General features: G+C 44.7%; 2 protein-coding genes across 4 annotated transcripts; one reads left to right on the forward strand and one right to left on the reverse strand.

The window, feature by feature from the left end:
- Positions 1-228: 228 nt before the first annotated feature.
- NKIRAS1 (NFKB inhibitor interacting Ras like 1) lies at positions 229-16,681 on the reverse strand. 2 transcript variants are annotated; one of them, XM_017827424.1, is made up of 5 exons: positions 16,640-16,681; positions 15,526-15,606; positions 14,710-14,836; positions 6,991-7,232; positions 229-4,162 (listed from the first exon to the last, which is right to left on the reverse strand). In XM_017827424.1, the coding sequence occupies exons 3-5, from the start codon at positions 14,801-14,803 to the stop codon at positions 3,923-3,925; spliced, it is 576 nt and encodes a 191-aa protein (XP_017682913.1). In that variant the 5' UTR covers positions 14,804-14,836; positions 15,526-15,606; positions 16,640-16,681; the 3' UTR covers positions 229-3,922. The 2 variants fall into 2 exon arrangements, with proteins under 2 accessions (XP_017682913.1, XP_017682914.1); XM_017827425.1 differs by lacking the exon at positions 16,640-16,681 and adding an exon at positions 16,219-16,516.
- An 87-nt stretch (positions 16,682-16,768) lies between these two features.
- Positions 16,769-22,628, forward strand: RPL15 (ribosomal protein L15). 2 transcript variants are annotated; one of them, XM_017827415.1, is made up of 4 exons: positions 16,769-16,869; positions 18,293-18,474; positions 19,864-20,000; positions 21,992-22,628. In XM_017827415.1, exons 2-4 carry the CDS (start codon positions 18,303-18,305, stop codon positions 22,295-22,297), a joined length of 615 nt encoding a protein of 204 aa, XP_017682904.1. In that variant the 5' UTR covers positions 16,769-16,869; positions 18,293-18,302; the 3' UTR covers positions 22,298-22,628. The 2 variants fall into 2 exon arrangements, with proteins under 2 accessions (XP_017682904.1, XP_017682903.1); XM_017827414.1 differs by having other exon boundaries at positions 16,780-16,869; positions 18,290-18,474.
- The last annotated feature ends 3,670 nt before the right edge of the window (positions 22,629-26,298 follow it).

Consider the following 26,298-nt stretch of genomic DNA (forward strand, 5'->3'; position numbering starts at 1 on the left):
TCTCCCAGTACTCATTGATGATTACAGTATGGTTAAGGCAAGGGAGATCTGCAGGTGAGTGTACTGACAGCTGCTATTTTGGGAACACAGTTCTAGACAACCCTACAATGAATGACAGCGTAAGACCTTCGCAACTGTTCGCTGTCTAGGTGTTGTGCAGGGGCATGGCCATGAGGAGGTAACATACCACAGAATCCATGATAGTTACTTTTTAGTGGAAGTTTTCACAGCATTGCCTCTTCAGGATTGGCATGTTTTGTGAAAGTACAACTGGAAAAGTGTAAGCAATCTAGAAGGGAAAGAGGCAGGAGGTAAAAGGAAGAAAAAAATATCTTGATGCTTTTCTGATGGAGTGGTCTGTTTGGACTTGGAAGAGGAGAAGGAATCGTGTCCTGGTAAGCTAGCAGGAGACTGTAAAGGAGACTTAATCTGTAGATCCTTTAACTACCTATAAAGATTATCTCCTAGAGACATGGTGTTTACATTGAGGTGTGTAGCAACAGGGCAGTTAGTTGTGGATATGGCATTTCAGACCACTCCCTTAAGGTAAAGGCCGGAAGCACAGATTCATTTTCACATGGCGAGTACTTCACCTTGTGAAATTCTTCTGGGTGCCACGTGGTCATCTGCACTCTCAGATTTGGGTTGGTACTTTAAAATAAATTCCATATATATTTTATTTACATACTTCTCTTCCTATCTAGATACAGAGCCAATCTAACTTGCTCCAAAGTAAGCTGTTAATTAGAGGTGCCCTTTCCTTTGCTGGGTGGCTGTGGGTAGTAGTACCTTAGCCTCATCAGCTGAACTGCAGTCTTTTGACACAGTGTATGTTTAGGTGTATGAGTCCCCTCAGCTGTTTGGCTGTTTGGTATATAGCTACATCACACCAGGAGCATCTCTGGTCATCTTTCCCTCCTCTCCTTTACTGAGTAAAGATGTAAATGGTTAAATCTCAGTAGGTTTTTGCCAGCTTCTTGCTTTGTGCTACTAGGACATGCCAAATTAACTGTTGTAGCTGGTGAGGGTGACTGATCTGTACAGTGGGTATTCAGCAGGTTAGAGGTTTAAGAAGAACAGAGAAAGATAGTACAATTTACTAATTTATTTTTCTTCTTTTTAACAATTTTTCCCCATTAGCTCGTGAAGGAACTCTAGCTTTGCAGAAGGTAAGTGATCCCAGTGACCTAGAACAGGCTTTGAGTCAGTGGAACAGTAAGAACAAAATATGTGTTCTGCCCTTTAAACTACTCTGTACTTTACTTATTAACCCTATGCAAAACTGTACTACAGCAAGTTTCATTTTCACTCAGTACCAGCCACTGTATGTACATTGTTTGCAGAGGAGACACTATGTTTTCCATAACTTGTCAATAAAATACTATGGTATTTAGAATAGATTATTCGAGTGCTTAAAAAGCATCAGAGTAAGCTTATGAAAGAAAACAGTGGGTGGTGGTTTTTTATGTGAATGCATTGAATGATCTAAACTCATTTCTAGTGAATTAACCAAATCAAAGATAACGTGTTTGCCTTTACATAACCTATTTGAAAAAATGGCCTTAGTCACTTGGAAGATCCTTTTTGTCTTGCTTGTCTTTAAATATTGTCAAGTCCAGGAAGTCCAGGGGAGCAGGTGAGCAAGCTACACTTCCACTGCACAGCTCTGGCAGCCTACAGGTGACATCAGTCTTGGCAGTAGAATTGGCACTGAGTCTGCGGCGTGCAGAGCTGGACAGGAACCAGTCATCTCCATTCTTTCCATCTCCACACGTTTTAAGTTAATTCTGACGTGTCAACCTGTACTCCCTTTGCTCAAGGGTGAGCTTCAGTGATGATGTGATGTTAGTAGATGTCTTCACATATTTTGATTCATCCAAAGCTGATTCAAGTCCCTTCTAGAAGAAGGATTCTGCAGAGCCGAAGAAGGGGAACGTGACCCATTCCTTGGTAAGAGGTTGCAGCAAGGAGGTGAACCGCTGCTGCTCTGAAGTCACCTCTACTTCCCAAGCATGCAGGCAGATATGGAGTCTTCTGGGCAGGGAGAAGCCTGGAGTACACGTGTGTTCAGTAGGAAATGAGTGAGTAGTGGGTGTTGTCCTGCAGAATCACTGGGGACAATGACTATTACTAGCCAGGTTGGAGGAGGTCATGCTGTAGTGCTTACTCAGCTGCAGTGTTGCAATGGAAACAATTGTATGTTTCTAGCAGGGCAGTGCAGGAGCTTGCTCATTCATAATTGCTCTCTTATCTTACTCCTTGGCCACAGCAATCCAAACTATATTGAGCAAAGCACATAAACAGTTTCATCTACCTTCATTATAATGGTAGGGATACCTGCTTCGTTTTTAGTGAAGTGTACTGCTGCTCTGACATCAGTAATGCTGACAGACTTTATTAACCAGTATTCAGGAAGAGCAATACTATAAGCTTAATTGTGATCATTAAGCACACTATTTAGCAGTTATGATATGACACGGCAAATATTGCTTGTGGTTTTGCTGCTTCACAGTGGAATTCTTGGTATCTGTTCAAAACAGCAGTGAAAACTGCAGGAACTGGGTATTTATGTTCACTCCCTCTCCCTGCTCTTGTCTTCAAATATAAAGAAAAGGTAGCATCTTTTAGTACAGGAGGTTGTTGAGATGCCAAAAACTGGCCACTGTCTCTGGGAACAGTTGCTCATTCTGTCCCTCTATATATATCCCCTTTTGTTAACTTTACTGACAGGCTGACCTAGGACAGCAGATTCCTGCAGCACAGGTTTACCTTCACCAGCACTGAGTCAACACAGCACATCCAGTTGTGCTCCTGCTGCTGGACAATGTGCAGCATGATAAGTCCAAACCCATTTGGTACAGGTATTTCTGGGTGTTTTCCATGAGGATAGTCCCAAAAGGCAGCCCCCTACACTCCCTAGCCCGCTCTCACAGAGCAGTACAGCACTTTGTACCAGTTATTATCTGGCCTGTAGCTTCGTACAGGGGGTGGATTGCTGCAGCTTGGCTGAGCAGCCGGGTGGGAGTGTTATGCAATGCACTAAGCAGAGCCCAGGCAGTACCTCCTGCATACAAAATTGCTCTGTATAATTTCTCAGTACAATTATCACCTATGTGACTGTGACTGATTTGTACTGGACATGCTGGAACAAACCCACATACAGCTATCTTGTCCGTCAGGTCGCAGTTAAATTAAGGAGTGCTCTGAGAGCTTTTCTGGTCACAAATGAGAACAAATGAGTTCTTGAGCTGAAAGCACTGATTGCCAGACTTTGTTGACGAGCTTCATGTCAGGGTAGATCTGGTCTAGTATTTCCCAGAAGATGTGAGGGGTGTTTTTGTATGATTTTGGGTGGGTTTTTTTCCTTCCAGACACTAGCATAATATCAGTGGCTAAATCTGGTAATCATTTCTCCTTCCCCATACCCTTCTCCTGCAACAAGACACTGACCTCAGCCTTCTGCAGCATCAGTATGCTTTGTGGCTCTATTTAAGGTCAAGGTAAAAGAACTACTGCCATTTCAAACATACTGTCTCTCCAAATTGCTTTATTGCAGCTAATACTATTTGTGACTAGAGGCTACAGATCTGCAAGGCCATTGCTTAATGGTAAGCTTGTTGATTTGTCCCTCAACATGGCTGCATCCAGGCATAGTAAAAGCCCCTGATAAAGAGGTGTCCATCTATCCCTTCTGTCTTCATAACCCTTGTTGCAAGATAACTGCTCTCATGAAGAGCTTCTTTAGGTTTTTTACCACCACTTTTTCAAGCCAAGTCTGTGAGAAGAAAGGATACCTCTTAGCTATAATCTTGCTGATTTTATTGCTGAATGAGATTATTGCTTTAAGTGAAACTGCAAGAAGCAAATGGCACAAAAAGGACTTAGACTGTGACCTGGCAGCAGGAGACAATGCTAGGCTAGCCTAGTTATCACAGTTATTCCCTTTGCTCTTCCTTCCAGGCAAGGGAAATGTTGATTTGTTCTGGGACTGGGACAGTTTGCTAGCTAAGAAGGTGAAGGGTTCAAGCAGTGTTTTCCGATCTGTCACAGTCACTTCCCACAGTCTTACTTTCTCAGCCCTTGCCCATTGCTGTGCTGCTTCTGTTTCCACTTGCCTTTGGTCCAGGAGGTCAGTTTTGTTTCCCAAGACAATAACTGTTACCTACAAACCAAACAAGAAGGGTGAGCTTTATACCAAAACCATCCACCAGTCACAATCCTTTTAAACAGCAGGCAAGTAGCTACACAGTTCAGACCTGTCCTTTAACTTAGCCCTGGCACAAGGTAAGTTTCATGTAGTTTGGAAGATCAGGGTCTGGGATTTGAATTAGCCTCATCTACTTGTGGGTTGGGAGCTTGTTTTCATCATAGGATATGCAGGACTTCCCCCTTCTCCCCACCCTTCTCCCCCCACCAATTGCTTGGAAGGGAAACAATACCAGAGAGATCCCAAGTTAAACAGCCTGATTCTCCACTTACTTGGCAATTGAGCTGTCCTAGGCAAATGATAAGAGCATGACATCTGAGTAGGTCAGAGCAGCAGATGCTTGAGAGATGAAAAAATGCACGGCAGCAGAGAAAGCCTGGACCCCACAGCTGTGGATTTTGCCCTGTTTGTTTCTTTTCCAAGCCCCAGCCCACAATATAAATAAAGCCAACCGTGCCAGTGGCCCAGGCAGGCTGGGCTGCTGGCCCCTCTCCCAGCCCGGCCCCGCTGGCTGTCCTGCCCCAGGCACCAAGAGCCACCAGAGGGACCGAAGCAGGGACAGTCTGCTGAAAGGGGCAGATAAGCACCAGCACTGTCCTCTGGGAAGCAGTTTCAAGAGCAGCTGGTTATTAGCCAAGTAGAGCAGCACAGTGGTATCAAGTCAGATTCATAGCTGTAAGGATCCACCAAGTGACTTCTGTATGACCGAGACAGTACAGGGTGGCTGAGCTCAGTAGGTATATGCAGCCTTCCCAGTATTTCAGTTCTAGGAAGTGCTGAAAGTAGTGCTGGACATGTGAAGTTACTGCTCCTCCTTATTTTAAGCTAACCATTGTCTAAAAATGTTTTACCAGCATCAGCTCTTAGGGGAAACCATGCCTACATGTACAGTTCAAGGTCCTCAGTCAGACTCTGGTCTCTACACTAGTGGTTTGACAGAGATCAAGTCATAAAGTCCTCTCTTACTGATGATTTGTGGTGCTGTGGCCACACCTGCTTGCTCTTTCCTGTTCATCAGGCTAACGCCAGGATGTCTTCTGTTTCTTTCCAGCTAGAGCCGTTTGTCCTGTTCCTGTGAGGTCTGAGGCTTCCTTTCTTTTCTACAGCAGTCCAGTGTGTTTGAAAAAATGCTGTTTGGGGTTTTTTTCCCCTCTGTGAAGGCTTTGAAAGAAGCTATAATCTTCATGTGCATTTATCACATGCTCCAACTGAATTTATCTATGGGTAAGCCCTGTCAGTATAACAGACACAACCTCTATGTAGTGTAAAATTTGGCCAGACTTTAAGCGTGCTGGAGAACCCCTACCACCAGCAGAGACAAGGAACCAGCCATCGGTGCTTTCTGTCATCTACCACACAACAGAGGACTGTGCCGCTCAACAAGTTGAAGTTCTACCAGCTCAGAAGCACATACATTCCTAATTCAGTTAAGGATTCATTCTATCAGAGCCCAAACTTTAAGTCATAGAATAATTAATCCACTGATTACCAGCTATCTTAAGATAGGACTCCTGATTTCACCTTCTGTGCTTCAAAGCCTACTTTATATGGATTAGAAATCATAGGAATGAAACTAATTTATCCATTTTATTGTGGGCACCACTCTTTTGACTACGTTATCCTCAGTCAAAATCACAAAAGGATAAGCAAACTGTCTGTTTTCTAAAATACCTGCATGCAATGAGAGAGAAGTTCTGACAGGTAACACAGAACAGCAGGATGCAGATCCTGTTGGAGCTGTGACTCCCTCTCCTCATTACAACATGATGTAGTGTAGAGTAACAAATCAGGGCCCTCACAAAACACAGCACCTGGGAAAAATTTCCTGCTTGTCCACCTTTCCTTGCCCTGCAGGGGACTTATGATTGACTCCTGTATCCCTGATATACGTGACAGTCTGCAGCTCACACCAGCCCTACCAGCTAACATACCTCTCCTGTGACTGCACATTCGTTCTGCTGTCAAACTTGAGCCTGCCTTCCTCTACCACCCTGTGTGCTGTCAGTACAAAACAAGTAACATTCTTGGAAAGTCTCTCCCTACCATTATCCAATTAATTCTTCATGCACTTTTTTTTCCCCAAACAGCATAAAACAGGCATTTGGAAAGCTGTAGGCCAAAGACTTTTAGCAGAGAAAACTACTTGAGAATATAAAGATATTGTAGGAAAAGCCATAATGCTAATGCCACATGCAAGTTATATTTGTTTAGCTAAGCTGGAACACTGTCAGCTGAAAACACTAGCTGCTTTCTAAGGGAAAATAGAGCAGTCATTTCACACAATTGAATTGATTCAATATGGTTGTTAAAATACATTAAAGCTGCTTTGCCAATTGACTAATGTCTGGGAGACCCATTGTCAATTACACTAGTTTGCAAGCCATCAAGTACATGAATACAAAACAAACAAAGATAATGCCCTTCGCTATATTATTCCATGCACTTGACTTCCCCTGTACAATATCTAAGAAAACATATGAGCTGCACTGCTGTAGACCATATGTTTTATTAGTCATAAGTGTCCTGGCTGGTGCATTCAGCTGACTGAATTTTAGCTCTATTAGAGGAAATAAGGAAGAAAAAACAAAAAGCATTCTTTTGAATGACCTGCATGGCATGTGAATGAGACTTCTCCACCATGAGAAAGCTTCCTTTTGCTGGGTTGCCCAAGGCTGTGGGTACGTTCGTTTTCCTTTGTATGCAAGTTTTACAGAAACAAAATCTATTCTTTGCCATCTTAACTTCCTATCACTGATACAGCATTTAGCCAACCATGCATTTACCTCCTTTTTGTCCCTAAAGACATCGATCTCCTTTTTGAGCAGTTCAACTCTTTGGAAGGCTTCAAGGCTGGTCACAGCATACACCAGAACAAAGCCATCAGCAACAGAGAAATAGTGTTTTGGCAATTCTACGCCCTCCTGCAGACCTCTGGTGTCATAAAGCCGTAACTGTTCCTTCACACCTCGGTCTGTCTCCACCGATGCCAAATACACGTCTTCCATTGTGGCACCCTCTTCTAAGCCTGTTTGAAAACAAGCAGGAAAGTTCAACTGCTATAGGTAAAGCACCACTATAATAATTATTTGCAGGACAGCAGAATTTTACCCCATAACAGCTTTCAGTGCATGTTTTCTTGTGTGACTTGACCTGGACTCAGCCTTTCCTGGTATTCCCGTGGAGGGTTGTATTCATAGATGACCACACTAGCTGTTTCCACTAGCATCACTGTAAATACAGCCACCTAATATATAAGCACATGATTATGCCTGTAAAATTAATCTATACAACATGCACATTCAGAATAGGATAAGATGTGTGTTCTCCCTCCAGGTTTTCCAAACTCCAACCACCCAGCGTACCAGTTCTGTGCCAAACATGCTGCAAAAGGGCCTGCCCAAACATACCCTTTTGGAAGAACAGCTGAGAAACACCAGATAGCAAGTACTAACATCATAAGCCTACTTCTTTGCTGCATAATGAGCTGGGTCACACTGCAGAAGCAGCAGCCAAAGGAATAATTCTGGGAATGAATGTGCATTGGTGGTACATCTAACTAACAAGTGAAACCAAGCCAGAAAGGGAAGGGGATGTTTGCATACAAAAAAAAGTTGCATACTCTATTTACTCAAATGCACATTGAGCTTTTTCCATCCCTTAGGGATTTAAAATGACTCAGATTTGCTAATAGGAGCAAGTTCATTTACTGCAAGGTAAGAGCATGCACAATGTAATAAGCTTTGATATGTGTATCACCTGTTCCATGGTGACTGTCTGCATATTGGCCCTCCTTCCCTCCTCCTCTACCCCTAGTAAATGTGAGGTAATTCAAGGCAGCTTGCTTTGAACGAATTTAAACGATTTTTTTTCCCCAAGACAAACCCAGAAACACATAAATCACCTTAGCTTTGTGTTTCTCCTGGATGCAGGTGCATAAGGCTACAGGTCCAAACATCCTATGTATAGTGTAGCTGGGCCCCTTTCAGAGTTGATTTTAAATATTCATATAAACCCTCTGCAATCCATGTTTTTGCCTCCACTGCACTCCTATATACAATTGTTTGCTGTTGCAGGGCTACAGTAATGAGTCCTGCATTACTCTCTTTGTCTGCCAAAAAGGGACCATTTTAGTGCATTGTTTAAGGAAACACAAGGGATTATCTGGCCTGTGAAAATAAGGATTTTGCTATATTCAATGACACTATTCAAAATACTTCACATTGACAAAGAAGCTAAAGCATTCCACCCACGCTGATGGTTTCCCATGATGTATGCAGCATTCCTGTGCAGGAAAGTGGCACAAGCTGTTCTTTTTGCCCCTCTCTGCGCAGTCTTCATAGATTAAACTCTTATTAGGTTTCCAATGATTTAATTTATCTCGCCTCCAAATATAGCCTGCTAATGTGTGGGAGCAAAACTAAGAACAGAAGATCAAAACAAAGGTTAATAAAAAAAGGAAGCACAAATGCATTCTGTGTGGTTGTAGAATGTGTTATAGGGGTATTTTTAAAGACTGAGGTAGTAATGGAGCCCTTTCTGGATATAGCACTGTTGTATAGACATAGCACTATGTTCTTGTTCTGCCTCATTGCATTGTACAGACAGGTCAAGGAAATCAGTAAATACAGCTTTGGCAAGAAGGAATGAACCATAAGTACCTAAGTTTTCTTTTTAGAAAGCAATGAATAATGTTGTACAGTTTTTTGTCATCTAAATGCTGCACTGTAATTCAATGACATCTAATATATCCACGTTATCCTGTGGCAATCTCTTCCCAATGGCATTAAAAGCAGCAGTGAAAATTGTGTCTTTACCATCCTATTTGAAAATGAAGAGGAAAATTTAAGACCTGGGATTTAACTCAGCAGAATAGAACAACAAACTTCTATATGAAATAGGGGGGCCTCTTAGGAGGGAGTTGGAATTTATGTACCAGTATCAGATTCCAGAGGTGAAATTTCACCTACGTGCACTGGTGGAGGCAGTATATGCAAGTAATTTCCTAAGTAAACACAGATAATTTTTAGAAATACCTGTGCCACCTTATTCAAGGCCTTGCTTGTAAAGCCCAGACCATGTATTAGCCACATCTTACTGACAATGATATTTACACTTCTTCTTAGTGCCGTCCCATTCAAACACTTTCCTGGTATCCATTCAAATATGGTCCAGGCAAGTTGTTTTAAGACTAATTGTGTCAGTGTCCTAGAAAAGTGCTGGCACCATCCAATCCTCCCTGCCACAAGAACCCTGGTTCCCCTTTCCTTCACTGGCATCCCCAGGCACACTCCCACCTTTGCTACCTGGGTGGGCAAGAGCAGCTTGTGCTGGGAAGTTACTGCCCTGCAGACTGCTGCCAGCTTGAGATTTTCTTTGGAGGAGAGCACTACAGTGAGCCACCTTTCAGGTTCAGAAGTTACAGGGGTGAAGGGGAACTGACAAGACAGTGCACAATCTCATGCTTTCTTTGAAAACTAAAGGTATAAAAAAGTTAGGAAGGGGAAGGAGGAATAGACAGGAGTGACACCATTCTCCAAGGTCTACTTAGCTGGTGCAAATCTTAGGAGAGGCAAATCCTTAGGTCTATGTTACCAACTGCTGACACAGAGGAACTGCAAGGGGAAGCCTCAGTCATAAATTGGATGGTGTTCAAACCTTTGTGGTTTCCCAATGAGGTAAAGAAAAGGCTCAATATACTAATGAATACTGCACACTCAGGCCTGGCATGGCAGATATATTGTAAATAAAAAAGTAAATCAAAATTTCAAGATGGATGGAATTTCATAAGTTCACTATTGAATCTTGAACATAATGCAGTGCAAATTTTGAGTCTTCTTAAGTACTTTTGAAGATCTATGTAATCTCTTTTTCCCTTTTTCTGGAGGAATTCAGCAAAGAGCTTCTAAAGCCTGCTATTTCTTATGTTTGCAAACTGCAGGATAAGGGGCTTTGCTTACTTAGGTCTCAAATGACAGTCTATCAGAGGATCCCTGACTCAGAGAAGAGCTGGGCAGATCTCAAAAGGAGCTGGTCTATTTAGATTTAGCTGCTAACAAGTAGCCAGGTTGTGACCCTCGGTTGCATACATTCAGCTCTATTTTCATCTTTCTAAAATGCAAAGCTGACTGCACCTCTATCATGAGGTAGTTTTAATTTAAGAAGCAAATATGTAAAAAGGTGTCTCCGCCCATGGAAAGGGAATTGGAAGGAGATGATCTCTAAGGTCCCTTCTAACCCAAACCATTCTATGATTCTATGAATGCATAATTAGGTTAATTAGCCTCCACATCTTATGAGCTGTATAAGCCAAAACCCCAATCCCTCCAGCTCGACCAAGTGAGGCAAATTCTCTCATTATGGGTTCTACCACAGTAATATATGGTGTTTTCATTCCTACTTAGTAAGAGGATCTGAAGTAGCTGCTTGTGAATAACCTGGCCATACCAGCTATTTACACAGCCAGGAGGCAGAGATAAATGTTCTATAGGAAGAGCTCTCATCTCCTTCTGTTGAGCTGATAAGCTTTACCATAGGTTTTGAGGTAAAAGCAGAAGGAAGACTCCTTTCTGCACCATCACTGAACAGGGACACTGTTTAAGGAAAAATAACTATCCTTTTTACAGATACGTCCCATGCCAAAGTTAAGGCAACAACTCTCCTGTTAGTCTAGACAAGAGAGGTCAGGCCAAGCAGTGCCACATACCACAGGTATTTAGTGGGACAATCTTCTACTGCCAGTCAAAAACCCATTTCATGACATTTTCCATCCCAGGTACCAGGCAATCACAGAATCATAGAATAGTTAAGGCTGGAAAAGACCTCTAAGATGATCAAGTCCAACTGTTAACCCAGCATTGCCAAGCCCACTACTAAATCGTGTCCCCAAGTGCCACGCCTATGTGTTTTTTGAACACTTCCAGGGATGGTGATTCCATCACTTCCCTGGGCAGCCTGTTCCAATGCCTGACCACCCTTTTAGTGAAGAAATTTTTCCTAATATCAAATCTAAACCTCCCCTGGCATTAATTGAGGCCATTTCCTCTTGTCTTCTTGCTTGTTACTTGGGAGAGACCCAACTCCCACCTGATCCAACCTCCTTTCATGAAGTTGTAGAGAGTGATAAAGTTCCCCCTAAGCCTCCTTTTCTCCAGGCTAAACAACCCTCAGTTGCTCCTCATGGGACTTGTGCTCCAGACCCTTCACCAGCTTTGTTGTCCTTCTCTGGACCCACCCCAGCACCTCAATGTCCTTCTTGTTGTGAGGGGCCGAAAACTGAACATAGGATTTGAGTTGTGGCCTCATCAGTGCAAAGTACAGGGCGACAATCACTGCCCTGGTGCTGCTGGCCACACTATTTCTGACACAAGCCAGGATGCCATTGGCCTTCTTGGCCCCCTGGGCACACTGCTGTGCATTTATAGGTATCATATACATAACAATTCTTAACAACTATTCGTCCTGACCTATGGCAATATAGTCCCTACATGACGCAAAGCTAAATCTGCACCCATTTCAAACATCTCCTTTTAGGTTTTCTTCTGATTCCTTGTATTAGTTTAGCAAGAGAGTCTGCCATGCAATATGTACATTATTTTATGTGGCTCCGAGAGCATCTCTCATCTTTTTGCCCTCTCTCTTCCCATCCTGGGGCACAAGGCAAACAGTTTCTCTTGCAGTTTAAAGCCTAGCACAATATCCAGTACCACACATTGTTGCTCACATGCTACAGAGTTATTCCTCCCTCCTGAGTACTTTTTCCTCTTTGACCTCAAGTAATCCTAGTGCCTTTGCAAGAGTGTTAGCTGCTGACCATGTGAGCAACAGTGGCACTTTGGGACTTCATCGGTGACAAGCCAGGGAGACTTGAAGTTGCACATTTTTCTAGGTAAAGAAACACAGTGCAACTGGGTTCACAGCAACATCGCCGAGCACACAGCCAGGAGCATGGGCTCAAAGCCAAGGGCTTTACATAGCAGCGTTAAACCTCCAAGGACTCCAATCACTTCTCTGACAGCAGCTGTGTCTCCACTCTTTTTACAGGAAAGTCAACAGGAGGCACATGAGCACTGACATAGACACATGGCTGATTTACAGCCAGGAGGAACCTCTCGTGTCAATGGCTGTGACACTTCAGAGAATGGCACCAGACCTTGTGCTCTGAGCCTCCAACTAAGTTCAGGCATGCCTCTTGTCACTTGGGAGGAGGATGTGCATGCCATCAAAATGGAAAGACTCCATGCATTGGCTCAGCAGTCCTCCCCACGGCTCCCCGGCCCTCAGACCAGCCACGGAGCTGCTCCTGACGTCAGTCAGGAAGCACAGGTTTTGAAACAGCTTGTGTCCATGTTGCCATGCCCGGTGAGCTGCCTTGTTGGTTGGCTCTGAACAGACAGGCTTTCAGCAAACACACTAGTCTTTTTTGCCTCCTGCCAAAAAGGCCAGAAGCCAGAATGTACATGTCAGCTTTCTGGAGCTCGCAAGCTTTAGGAAATGAGAATCACGACCCAGTAATCATGTTTCAAGCGTGGAAGGGCCACCCCTGCAATGGTAGCACCAGCAGTGGGTCTGTGCAGTTTAAAGCAGCTCAGCTAAGAAGCACTCAAAGACTTGCCGTTCCTCAAACTCTGTCCTTGCTCAGTGAGACCCTCACAGTGGTGTCCTGCCTCTGCAGTTTGAGGGCTAAATCAGTACAGAGTGGAAGAAGAGTTGAAGATCTTATGGGAACCATTTTCACCAGCCCATACTTCAGGCACCCTCTGCCACAACTGCCCATGTACTGAGGAAGAAGCAGGGAGGATGGTGACCACTCAGGAGGACTGCCAAAACCACCAATTTACCAGTCCACCCCCCAAAATGTGCCTGATGGCCCACACGAGTGACATCAAAACTGCTGAGTCACAGTCTCTCATCCTTTGGGGCTGGCTGCAGTGGCTCCATAATGAGCCCTCTCCACATCTTGATCTTGAACCTACTATTTGCCCCCTTCTCTGAATGTCTTGGGAATAAGATTTCACCAAAATCATAGAAACCAGGAGACTACCTTCTTCTTTCTCCCCAGCTGCTCCCTCTCTTTCTGATAATTCCGAAAAATAAGAGACGAGCTGCAGGAAAGGAAAACTGATCTTTTCAAGATGTGGTGGGTGGAGGTCTGCATTTCTAAATGGCCAAGATGGAGCAGAGCATTTGTGAGAGACAGAGGGACACCCACAGCTAAACCCCAGGCACAAGGTCTCCCTCCGGTTATGTCAGCCAGTATCCATGACATTGTATAATCATGTACATGGCTGGCTCCATAAATAGCTCCTCTGATCAGCAACACCCGAATATCCTTCCTGCCTGGGTTGCTAATAGGAGGCAGGAATTAATGCAAGGCAATACGATTTAAGTAACGTGGCCTTGCTCATGCTGCTCGGGTGTCCCTGACAATCACCCAGCCCAACGCGGAGGAGAGGCAGGTTGGTAGCACAGGGAAAAACCTTCAGCCTCCAGGTTTTGCAACCTTCACGTTGAAAGCTACACGGGGCTACGTGCATAGCACTCGGTAGGATGCTGGAAACAGATGTTGCTGCAACATTAGAGGAAATCCTCCTTTTAAACACGGGTATTAGCACGCAGTTCTGTATCACGCTTTGCCAGCAAATTCCTCCCATCCACGCATTTTAAAGGTGCAGTGCTGCAAAGCACCATTCTAGAAATCCTGGTGCATACGCAGTAACTTATACCAAGGTCTAATTTAACAACTCAAGAAAAAGATATATAGTGACTAGGCATCTTCTGTCAAAACCCTGGTGCCACCCCTTGTTTCTGGGCGAGGCAGGAATAATTTGTCAGCTTAATGACCATTGCCCTTCCTCTCAAAGCCAAGTCATGTGGAAACAGAGGGAAACATGCCGGTTTTGCCTTTGTTCCCTTTCTTTTGTGCACAGCAAATCTCAAACATCCCCTGATCCACTGTCAAGTCTATTTTCCACAGGAGGATTTCTTTGAGAGCTGAGACACTTGGCCTTCAAAGTTCAGCACAGAATGTGGAACCTAAAGCTTAGCTGTTTTTCTTGCCAGAGCTTTGATTAAATGTTAGCCAAAACCAAGCAAAATAAAGCTTTAAGAAGATGAAACAAAAGTCTAAACAGTGTCTCCACTCATCATGTGACATCTATTTATTTTTCAGGCATCTATGGAGTCCTTCAGGGAACGAGATATTTCTTATGTAAATAGGTAGCAAGCACATCACCTCCTTTCTGTGTTTGTTTCTTTTTAAACATTCACGTGTTTTATAACTGGGAACATCACGGAAAGGGTTCTTCTCCAAGGCTCTTTTAAAAATCTGCCAGTAAGTGACTATGAATTTCAAGAACTGCCCAGAGATGCAACAAAACCACATGAATTTTCTCCTTCACTTCAGTGCAGTTCTCTTTCACCTCAGTTACTGGTGTTTTGGGGCCCACACAGAACAAAACACTGGAAAAGGAAACAACCTCCCCCCAAAAGTAAAAATGTCTCACCAACAGTATGCTTTCCATAGAGAAGCTGCTCCAAAATCGCAGTCTTTCCCACTGAGGCCATTCCACAAACCACCACTTTGTAGCCCTTTCCCATCTTTCCCGAGGGAGCAGAGTCAGCAGGCGAGCCCTGTGCAGACACAGGAGGCTGTTAGCCTGGCACGGCGGCAGGGATCGGCTCCCGGCGGGAGCAGAGCCCACGGAAAGCGAGAGGCAAAGCGCGAAGCAGCGGGTGACTCTGAGGCACAGCTCCCTCCCAGGCGCTCGCCAGAGACTGATATTTTTAGGACTCGAGTTTCCTCCCACACCATTTTTTAAGGTTTTTAGGCTGCTGCCAGTGGTGCTGATGCCTGCCTGCAGCCTCGACACTTGTCCTGTCAGGCTCAGGGAGGCTTCGAGTGATTAAGCATGGAAGGCCCCAGGGGCAGGGGCTGTGTTTGTTGGCATGTGCATAACACTGGGTTATTGGGCTGCCTGGTTTTTCAGTGGGCCTGATGGTATCTGATGGTACCAGGATGGTTTCTGGAAATGCAAGAAAATGGTGGTTCCCTCCCTTTTATTTCGCCCACAGAAAGTTTATAGCTTTTACAGACTAGGACCTACAAAACAGGAGTGTTAAAGGCAGAAGTATGGAAAGCAAATGCAGAAGCAGGTTTTTGCAGTCTGCTTTACATCAGTTTGGATGGGTGGGGGTTGGTTTTAGCAGGAGGTGTCCAGCAGCTGGGGCAGTTCCCTCCGCCAGTGAGCCATGGCAGGGCAGCAGGCCCGAACTCAGTTTGTTGTTTGGAGCCATTTGCCACAGAGAGAGATGAAGAGTACCTTTTTTTGGACCAGGAGGGGCTGGCGTTGTCCTGCTTCACTTCCAGTTTAACCAGGTAACACTTCACAAGCCAGGGTGCTCTGCAAAGCATACAATGAAAAACAGAAAGGTCACCCTGCAGCCACAGGCAGGAAGGAATTGCAGGCTGGGAAAGCCTAACTCATAGAAACATAGAATGGCTTGGGTTAGAGGGGAGATTAAAGATCCTCTCCTTCTAGCCCCCCTGCCATAGGCAGGGATGCCACCCATCAGACCAGGTCACTCAGTGACACTGCACACAGGAGGGATGGGAGCAGATTGATGGGTAAAGTCACAACCTTGGCCCCAGCCTGGACTGCTCATGCTCACCATGAGGGGGCTGCAGCTCTGGGGGCTCCCTGGTGCCCTTCTCCTTACCCCTCCACTGAAAAGGTTTTGAAGCTGGTTTTAGGGCTTTTTCAGCCCTTAGGGTTTATTATTTGGAATAGAATAGAATCATCAAGGTTGGAAGAGGCCTTCAAGATCATCCAGCCTAACCATCAATCCAGCACTACCCCTATGACCCCTAAACCACATTATCCAGATCCAGATGCCTCTTAAATACCTCCAGGGATGGTGACTCCACCACCTCCCTGGGCAAACCATTCCAATGCCTGACCATCCTAACAGTGATTTTTTTTTCTAATATCTAATCTGAATCTCCACTATCTCACCTTAAGTGCATTTCCTCTGGTCCTCTCACTGCAGGCACGGTAGAAGAAACTGAACCCCACTTCACTACAATCTCCTTTCAGGTAGTTGTAGAGAGCAAAAAGGCCCCCGCTGAGCCTCCTCTTCTCGAGACTAAACAAACCCCAGCCGTTCCTCATAGTCGTACGAGTTCTTTAATTATTATTTTAGAGATTTTTTTTTTTTAAGGCTTCTTTTCAGGATTTTGAGGGAAGTCCCGTCCCCGTCCCCTTCCCCCCCCCCCAGTCCCTAACCTGGGGGGGAGAGTGGGGGGTGTTTCAGAGGATGTCGCATTTCGCCGAGCCCCTGCCCCAGGTCCGGCCCCGGTACGCGCCCCCGCCCTCAGCCCCCGAGCGCGCCCCCGGCCCCCGAGCGCGCGCCCTCCCGCCCCCCGCGCGCGCACACCTGGGCAGAGCCTCGCGCCGGGCCCATTGACCCGTGCGGGCCACGCCCCCTCGTTCCCATTGGCGGGCGCGGGGGGCCGGGCCGCGAGGGGCGGGGCGGGGCGCGCGGCACCGCTCCCCTGCGGGGACTGCAATACCCATGAGGCGCCGCGGCAGCCGCCGGAAGCGCGGCGCTACCGCTAGGGTTTGTGGGAAGCGGGCCTCTTCCCTTCCGGTGCCGGGCGCCATCAGGTGAGGGATTGTCCGCGCGCGGCCTTTCCCTCCATCCGCGCCCATCCCCGGATCCCGCCGCACATCCGCCCAGACCCGGGCGGCACGGGGCTGCTCCCGCGGCGCGGGCGCCCTGGGAGGCCGGTGGGGGAGGGCCAGGGGACTGCGCCCCGGCGGGGCGGGAAGGGGAGGAGGAGTGGCTGGGGATACCCGGGGGGTACACAGGGGGGACACTGGTGCGACGTAGCGGCTGCAGGTCACTGACAGACCTCAGGCCCCGCTTTGGCTCCGGGTTTGCGATTCCTTCATGGTGTTCTGTGCCATAATGCAGGGAAGAAGGCGGGCCTCAGGGGATGGGAAGGGATAAGCCGTAGCTGGACAGGTTTAAACAAGAGGGGTATCCAAATCAGACACGAGCTGGATTTGGATTTTTTTTTTCTTATAATGTAAATAAAATGGGCGGCGTGTTCCAGATGGTGAGTTGGGTGGGGGTTTGATGGAGTGCGGGTGCACGTGCTGGTTGCTGCAGGCGTGTGAGACCTCAGGTTTCTAGGAAACCAGCAATAAACGGGATGAACACATAAAGTAATACTTGATTTTAAAATGCCTAGAGCTTTTCAGAAGTGTTCGACTCAGAAAAGGGGGTTTGTAATAATTGTTATTTTCTTAAAGGCAAAGCAGGAACATTGTGTTGAGTCCTTGCTCTGCTAAAATCAATACAAATCGACCCTGATAATACTTAGCAGAAATAATTTAAAGAAATTAATTTAAAAGAAAAGAAAACACAAGGCATCTGTGGAGCAGAGCACAGGCTCAGATGTCATCATCAGTGGGACGCTGAGCTATGGCACTTGATTTTTTGCTCCATGTGTGACCCAAGCAGTACACCTCACTTTGCTTGAAGCCCAGTTTCAGCAGATGTGGAGAAAGGCCTTGTCTCTCCTGAGATGTAGGAGGCACAGTGTGAGTAACACTGAGGGAACAGAAGTCCCAATGCAGTTCTTTCCATTTCTTAGGCAACTGTTAAGCTTTTACTTGCCAGTAAAACCTTACTAAAGTAAGTGTTAAGAATAAAAACTACACTACTTGCCCTCCGCTGGTTCTGTGTAGATTGACATTTGCAACTTGTTTCAGGTGTTAACTGTTATTTTTGGTAGTATCAGACATAACACATCGGAAACTTTCTCAGTGGAGGAGTTTTTAACACCTCAGAACACATGAAAAGGAGAAAAATTGCCAGGAATGGTGACTGCTGCGTGTCCTGCTGGGGGTTGCCAAGTGTGATCCATGTTTCCAGTTGCGTCAGTGGTACAGAGGAGCTTGTGAGCCCCCTGTCTCTCAGTGGTGTTCCATGTGTGATTTTATGCAGTGTTGGTGTTGGAAGATGCTCAAGTTTGGGATTGGGTTTTGGTGCGTTGTTTTCACCGGCCTCTCCGTTCAGCAGGTAGACAGACATGGGTGCCTACAAGTACATCCAGGAGCTATGGAGGAAGAAGCAGTCGGACGTGATGCGGTTCCTGCTGCGTGTGCGCTGCTGGCAGTACCGGCAGCTGTCGGCCCTGCACCGGGCACCACGCCCCACCCGCCCGGACAAAGCCCGCCGGCTGGGGTACAAGGCCAAGCAAGGTAATGGCATGGAGAGGTGAATTCCACATGCCTCAGAATGCAGTGACCAGGTCTTTCGTCAGCTTCCTTAAGTGGCAGCAGGATAACAATCTGAAACTGAAGCATCCCCTAATAAACTGAAGTGTCCAACATGAAATCAGCTGAGTATCATAAACGTGTTCGGTTGGTAGCAACATCCACAACCTAAAACCTTAGCTCCCCTTGATTTTCCATCTGCACCTTCTACGGCTGCTTTGGCAGATGAAGATCAAGTGGGCTTTGGCCCCAGTTCTTGTGCACTGTTGGTACTGCAGAGTTGAGCAGTGCTGTTAATATCTTGGGTTTGGGGGGTGTCCTTTCTCTGCCCCAGCATTGTCATGTGTTACTTTGACTTTTTTTCAGGGTGACTTAATTGCGGCCTTCCAGTACCTAAAGGGAGCTACAAGGGAGCTGGAGAGGGACTTGTACAAGAGCTTGTAGTGATGGGACAAGGGGGAATGGCTTCAAACTGAAAGAGAGTAGGTTTAGTTTAGATGTTGGAGAAGAAATTCTATACTATGATGGTGGTGAGACACTGGAACAGGTTGCACCATCCCTGGAAGTGTTCAAGGCCACGTTCGATGGAGCTCTGAGCAACCTGCTCTAGTGGAAAGTGTCCCCTCTCCATGTCAGGGGGTTGGAACTAGATGATCTTTCAAGTACCTTCCAACCTGGGCCATTCTGTGATTCCATGACTTATTACAGCTGCATGCACTTGAGTAAGCAAGATGATGGAGTTTCTACTGTTATTGGAAAACAGTTATTGCTTAGGGAAGGAAGTGGAGAAAGTGGCCATCTATGTGTAACTTGAGCAAATCCCATTACAAAAACCAGTATGTTTATTCACTAGGAAAATAAAAAGCTAAGACTCTACACTTCTGCCACTGCTCATCTAATTTGGTCGTTATTCAGTGATTAGAATTCAGTAGGGTTTGTGGATGGCTTGTGCTTCAGTGCTTTATGAATGCTGCTGTTAGAGTATGAGATTTCAGAGTTTGAGTGGTGGCTTTGTTGGGTGTTCAGGGGTGATTTTTTCTTTTTTTTTTTAATTTTTTACATTTTGTAATCATGTTACAACGTAGCTGTAGCTGTTCTTAGTCTGTTTGAGACTGAATAGTGAAAAGATGCTATAACCTCTGGTTTGGAACCAAAAACTGGTTGTGAGAGGATATCACTTCCTTTACTCTGTTGTGATGAAAATAACAAAACCATCTTGTGCTATCCACCTCCAGCTGTAAATTTTGGTGAAGATTATTATAATGACTTTAATCTTGCAGCATTTCATGTAAATTTTTGGGGGTTGGAAATGCAGTATGGGCATTAAAATTCCTGCTAGAATTCTCCTAGTTCCTAAGTCGCCGTTTCTTTCAGGTTACGTGATCTACCGTGTCCGTGTCCGCCGTGGTGGCCGCAAGCGCCCAGTCCCGAAAGGTGCCACCTATGGCAAACCCGTGCACCACGGTGTTAATCAGCTCAAGTTTGCCCGGAGCCTTCAGTCTGTTGCAGAGGTGAGTATTTTGCTTACTGCTCACAAATTTGGGTAGCAAGGTCTTAGTCTGTAAAAGCTGAAAATACACACAGACAAAAAAAACCCCAAATCAGCTGTTTGGTTAATATGTTGGGTAAAAGATCTTGAATTCTGGTGGCAGGAAAGCACCAGAATGTCTTGAAAAGCTCTGTTGGGACAATAAAAAAACTGTTCAGGCTTTACAGATGGGGTCTTGGGGGACCACTTAGGTGGTTTCTTGAAGTTTGTAGTATATACTTCTAGAATATGCCACAGTATTTGTAATAAAAAATAGGTAAGTAGTACAAGCCACAATAAAATAAAGAGTTGGGCATGGGAAATAAGAATTCAAATACGCTAAGGCGTCTGACTTGTCGGTAAATCCCACCTCTGTTCCCTGCCAGCTGTAGGTGATGGTCCTTTCACAAAGTAGAGGTGAGTTCCTGTCTTTAAAGTCTGTAGCACCTGTTTGTGTAGTAGGAGTGGTGCCTGGTGTACTTGGCTGTATCGTAGGATCTGAAAGCAGCTGCCAGAGACCGTCTGGTTCTTTATAAAAACTTGGGTACCTCACTAGCACACAGATTGGTGCTAAAGTTATTTCTAGGTGAGATGCGTTCACAGTAGTAGTGTGGAAAAGATGTGGTTGTCACCTTTTCAAAAAAACTCTTTCAGTGGGTTAGAATTAATACGAGGCCTCACTCAAAAAGGGACATTGTGAAAGAAGGGGGACTGCTTGTTGCCTTTCTGTCTTGAAGCAGAAGACTTTTCTGTTCTCAAGATTACAGAAGTATTCCTAAGGGACTTCATCAAGTTGAATATGGTGGGATTTTTTTTTTTCAAGGAAAAAAATGCTTATTTAAAAGAAACACATGATGAGTTTAAGTTAAAAATGCAATTCTGTATTATCAGTACTCATGGCATTCTCTTCATATATGCTATTCCCAGATGGCTAATCACATGCTCACTTGAGATGACAACTATGGAAGAGGTTATTTTCCCTCAGTTTTAGCTTGAAATTTTCAGAATCTGACATACTCTCTCCTGGAAGACTTAAATTTTTCAGATTACAGAAATACAAAGCCTCAATTGGAGCTCCCATCCCTGCACAGAAGCTGGTTGAGGGTGGTTGGTGTTTCAGTGTTTCATATAGGTGTTGCTCTTATTCTAGAATAAAACAAGGACTTGAAAAAATGTTATTACATGTGCAGAAGATAGTCAAGTACTGTTTAGTGGGAGCCTGTAGCAATAGATTGGGATCACATTGGGGAAGAAGATGAGTGTATTCTATTGGTTCATACTTTCCCATGGTGATGATAAAGTCCTGCAATTAAACACCCAGTGTTTTAAATAAGGAACATCCTTGACAGGACAGGCAGATGGAATTGCATAATTGTTATTTTCTGCTTTGTTTTGTTTTTTAAACTAAGACTGCGTCTTTCCAACCACAAGTGATGATAGGAATAGCAAGCATTAATATGCCAGCAGTGGTACAAAAATTTTTTACACCAGCTATTCCTTTTCTCCTATCAGTACAGTCTTACTCTCTGCAGAAATGTGTTTCTCCCCTGTAGCTTTGGATGTGCAAATCAATCGGGCTTTCATAACTTCCCACAAAAGCTTGTTCTATGGCCCCAAGTGCAGCTCGTGCTCCTCTTTTCATATTAAAGTTACTTTTAATGCTGTATTTACTGGTTGGGGCTTCCGTGTAAAAAGAGTTCTTTCTTTTGTCAACCAAGCACCTTCCTGCTTATATTCTTTAAAACCTGATTCGTGTCGGAATCCAGACAGTCTTTTTTTTTTTTAACACAGCATTCCTTTCAGCTGTTACTTTTCTTGCACCTTTGCAACTGAAAGGGGAGGAGTTCTTTCAGGAAAAGAGGGTCTCTTGGGGAAAGTTGAAATTTCATGCTTCAGTTAAGTTGTATCTTTCTGCATGAAGAGTGCCCTGCATCCATGTTTTTACAGGCCTTTGCATTTATTTTTTTCCCCTAGGAACGTGCTGGCCGTCACTGTGGGGCTCTGAGAGTCTTGAACTCGTATTGGGTTGGTGAAGATTCCACTTACAAGTTTTTTGAAGTGATTCTGATCGATCCCTTCCATAAGACCATCAGGCGCAACCCCGATACCCAGTGGATCACCAAGCCCGTCCACAAGCACAGGGAGATGCGTGGGCTGACGTCAGCTGGGCGGAAGAGCCGTGGCCTTGGCAAGGGCCACAAGTTCCACCACACCATTGGTGGCTCCCGTCGTGCCGCCTGGAGAAGGCGCAATACCCTGCAGCTGCACCGCTACCGCTAATCCTTGTAAACGTAACCATCTAATAAAGCTGATGCGGGTTCTTAAATTCCACGAGTGCTTCTGCTGCTTCTTGGTGTACGTGCACAAGTATAGAATTCTCCAGGAGCTCCATTGTTTCCATAGTTTGACAGGCTTTTGAAAATGTAATTTGATACTTGTGAAGTTTGTAGGCCGCAAGTTTAGAGTTCTGTGACGGGTTTCACTTTTGGTAAGGGTTGGAGTCTCTGTCCTGTGCTTAGACTGAAGGCCAGCTTTGATCCTGTGCAATGAGATATAAACTGAAAGTGCTTGTTTATTTTTTATAGGCGATTAAATACTCATGACAATTTTATTTTTACAGTTTTGGTTTTTTTGTATGTCTTCGGTATCAAACCAGCTCTTGGACCTCTCTTAGCTACAAACATTGTCTAAATTGACTTAAGCCCAGAACAGAAAGGTAAAGCTTGGTCCATTCATTAAAGTGCACAGTATTGTAAATATAAACACATCACAAAGAGCAATAAAGTTTTAGGCTGAATAAAATACTGACTGTAAACTAGGTATTGCTTAATATGTCAAGATTCCAACCTGTTTCTTTTGCAGTGGAGACAGTATTTCTTAGATCTGCCTTTTGATACCGGAACAGAGAACATCTCTGGTGCTAAGAGAGCTGCATTCTGATTTACTCTACATGGTTAGGTGGTAGAAATAACCACATTTGGATGGCATTTGTGATCATAAATTAATTTATTTTGGGCTACTTTTTGTGAAATTACAGTGTGACCTTTCAGCATGAAGTCATCTTGCACAGAAACACTGAGAGAATAATTGCACTTCCTGGTAAATTAGATGGATGGCTGTCCTAGCTTCCACAGATTCTGTACCACATCCATTGGGTAGTGATGGGCAAAAAGGTCAGTAGAAGGCCCAAAAATTAGCTGTGTCTTCCTGGAATTTCAACTTGAGATGTGGAATGATTTTTTTTTTTATGCTGGGCTGAAATGTGTCAAGATTTTCCCTTCAATTGAGAAAATTCACTTACTACTTCCAGTTCTTACAGGAGGGTGGTAGCCTGAAGAAGAGATGTTTTGGCAGTGTGTTCTTCGAGCCAGAGAGAACAGCTCAAGGCAGCAATTCTTTCATGATGTGTTTGGCCCAAACAAGAAAAAAGTCAAAAGGAATCTTCTGTTAAAAAGTGCTATCTGCTCTAGGGAAGGGAGATCTTTTTTACTTTTCCTGTGAAGAAGCACTAGTTTTCTTGAGAGCAGCTCCTGTGACGGTGTTGGACAGGCAGTGGAAGTTCCTCAGAGCACATTCAGTGAATGAGGTCTCCCCCTGAGCATGGAGGGGTTATTGCAGAGAGGGGGCTGATCTTTCTGTTTTGTGTGTTTGGGGCTTAAGGTGGTGCCAGTATAGCCAGCATGTCCATTCCTTTGGGACTCTATTGTCTATTTGATCAGCCTCGTCTATTGGAAGGTGTCTGCCCATGATCTTTAAGGTCCCTTCCAACCCAAATCGTTCTATGATTTTATTTTTATTTTTTTTTATACAGCAACAGCTTCAAGACTGGTGGTGCTGTATTGGGTGTTGTTAAACTGTTTGGGACCCTTGCCATTCACTGATGGGGGAAGGTAATAAATAGCAGGTGACAGGGCAGTCAGCACTAATGCTGCATTCTTTGCCAGCTTTCAAAACTTACAGTATATGGTAGTTCAGTGAGACTTGAACTTTAAAATAAGGGGAGAAATACTATCCCCTTCAAAGTTCATTGAAAACTGCTAATGAAAGTGTACCTAAGAGGGCATGGTATCTATCAGACTAGCAAAGGCATTTGAAACAGATAGTAGTGACTTCAAGGGATGCTCTGAGTATGGATGGCTCATTCCAGGTATTTGAGAAGTCAGATTGCCTTAGCGTCTTTTCACGCTGGAAGTGTCTTATGCTCTGTTAAACAGTGCTTTGGGTTTGAAGGGACATTGCAGTATTCACGTGGAGCAGAAAGGCTAATTATCTTTTACTAAAATATTTAAAAAAGGCAAAACATTGAGGAAGAACTTCTGTGGGGAGGTGAGTTGTTTGCTTGGGAAATCCAGGTTAGAGAGAGGTTATGTGATCTCCATCTTTCCTACTTGATTTTTGAACCTGTCATGGAAGTTCAACAAATTGCAAGTAGTCTATGTTTCATAAGATTGTAGTGGAAAGAAGTCCTCTGAGACAGGAGTCCTAGTGAGAGGCTGTAAGTTGAGTTGACCCCACCCAGGGTCTGCCTGAAACAGGGACACTAAGCTATAGCTGAAGGAGGACAGAGGAAGGGAGGAGGAAACATCAGGAATTTTACTAGTGATATCTATTAAGACATGGAGGAATCCAATAATCTCTTTTCAAGCCATCTACTTGGCTTTGCTTGCAGCACTGATTATTTCTCAGTCTGAACAGGCATGTTTTGGATGTAATTAAAAGAGCTGTCTGTTTTCTAGGCAAGACAAAATTAATACCACAGTTAAACTGCAGAGAAATGAGGATGTACAGTACCAGCCCGGTATTAAGTGCTGTTGAAAATAGTTGACTGTAAGCTTTTATTAGGCTAGATTTTGCTTTTGTGTCAGCCACCCAGATTAGCTAATCACTTAGTTTTTGGTGCAAGGTGAGGGCCAGGCAAGGGCACTATTTCTGTCCTCCTGAAGAGTGGAATGTGTAAAAACATTGTGTGATTTAGTGTGTTCTTTAAATGAGCAAGTAGTAAACTCCCTTCCACATAGCTAAAAGAAGTGCTCATTACTTGGCAGCACTAGCTATGTTGAAAAGTAGAGACTCACTAATCAACAGGGAGTGTAATTGTTTCCTTGCATTGTCTCTGAGAGGCAGCTGTGTGCTGCTGGGCGAGGGACACGGGCCTGCTGCCTGCAGAAGGCACAGATGCTGATGCAGGGAGGCAGTTGGCTCCTTCCTTGCAGCAGAAGGTCATGGGATTTCGCTGGTGATTTTGTGTGGGTCTTAGAATGAAGTAATTAGGGATGGAGAAGAGTTATAGCTCTACTTTCTCACTTATCTCTGTCCTTGTAATGCAGCAGTTGTTCACCAGCCTTGACCCAATAGAGAAAAGTGACTGCCTGTGAAGACTTCCAGACAGCTAATGAATTAAAAAGCTAGACTCTAAAAATAGAGCCTGATTCCTACTCTATTATCTACTCACTCTCCTAGATGGGAAAAACATTGTAATTTTTGCCCTGAACATCTTTTTTTGCAGCACGCAGAGGTCTAGTTCTGAGAGTATCAAGCCAAAATACCAAGAGTGATGGAAACACAGCATCAGCCAGAAAAAAAGCAATTTGGATTTCAGTTGAACACTCTTTTCTGAGGCTTTGAGCAAGCACCAGCTTTTTGATCCAATGCTTTTTAAGTAATTGCTTGAAATGTAAAGCTGTATGAAAGGATGGAGAGCTTGAGGGTCGTTCATGTGTCAAGGTTCTGAATCAGCTTCAATTTAATAATTATACGCAGAGTGTTTAGGTTGCAAAGTCTCGTTCCCTACAGTTAGGAAGTGTCTGAGCTGCACTGCTTACACAATCTTTAATTCAGTGGCTATCCTGCTCTTACCTAGTGTGCCAGAAAAGGCCCCTGGCAAAGTCAGGGCTGGAACCCAGTTCTTCTGGGCCCCTTGTCACTGCCTGAAATTTAAGAGAGCATGCTTTTCTTCAGTATCAAATGATGTTCAATGATATAATTAAAGGCTCTTATGTAATGAAGATGATATTTAATCTCATTGAATACTGTCATCTCTCCATCATTCAGGGAAATGGAGACCTGGGGTATCCTGAAGATCAGGGAGCTCAATGGGAGCAGATGAGTGATTAAATTAAGCCTGGCTCTGATAAGATCAATGCTGGCTGAGATTGCTCTCTCAGATGGCAGGTAGCCCCCTTCCAAGCCTGCTCCCTGCATTGCCTTCCTGGTGTCAGGCTTTAGAAGAACACTTGCTAGTTAGTACGCTGGGCCCTGGCTGACTCCATAAGGGTTTTGCA

Source organism: Lepidothrix coronata, unplaced genomic scaffold (genome assembly GCF_001604755.1).
Source record: "Lepidothrix coronata isolate B3197 unplaced genomic scaffold, Lepidothrix_coronata-1.0 Scaffold139, whole genome shotgun sequence".
NCBI lineage: Eukaryota > Metazoa > Chordata > Aves > Passeriformes > Pipridae > Lepidothrix > Lepidothrix coronata.

Bases quoted from the DNA above. Each gene is read 5' to 3' on its own strand.
- NKIRAS1 (XM_017827424.1), bottom strand. From the start codon at position 14,803: ATGGGAAAGGGCTACAAAGTGGTGGTTTGTGGAATGGCCTCAGTGGGA. The intron at 7,233-14,709 runs GTGAGACATTTT...GTTTTCAAACAG, and splicing joins CTATGGAAAGCATACTGTTG to GCTTAGAAGAGGGTGCCACA. The intron at 4,163-6,990 runs GTAAATGCATGG...TTTGGTTTGTAG, and splicing joins TCTTTAGGGACAAAAAGGAG to GTAACAGTTATTGTCTTGGG.
- RPL15 (XM_017827415.1), top strand. From the start codon at position 18,303: ATGGGTGCCTACAAGTACATCCAGGAGCTATGGAGGAAGAAGCAGTCG. The intron at 18,475-19,863 runs GTAATGGCATGG...CGTTTCTTTCAG, and splicing joins GGGGTACAAGGCCAAGCAAG to GTTACGTGATCTACCGTGTC. The intron at 20,001-21,991 runs GTGAGTATTTTG...TTTTTCCCCTAG, and splicing joins GCCTTCAGTCTGTTGCAGAG to GAACGTGCTGGCCGTCACTG.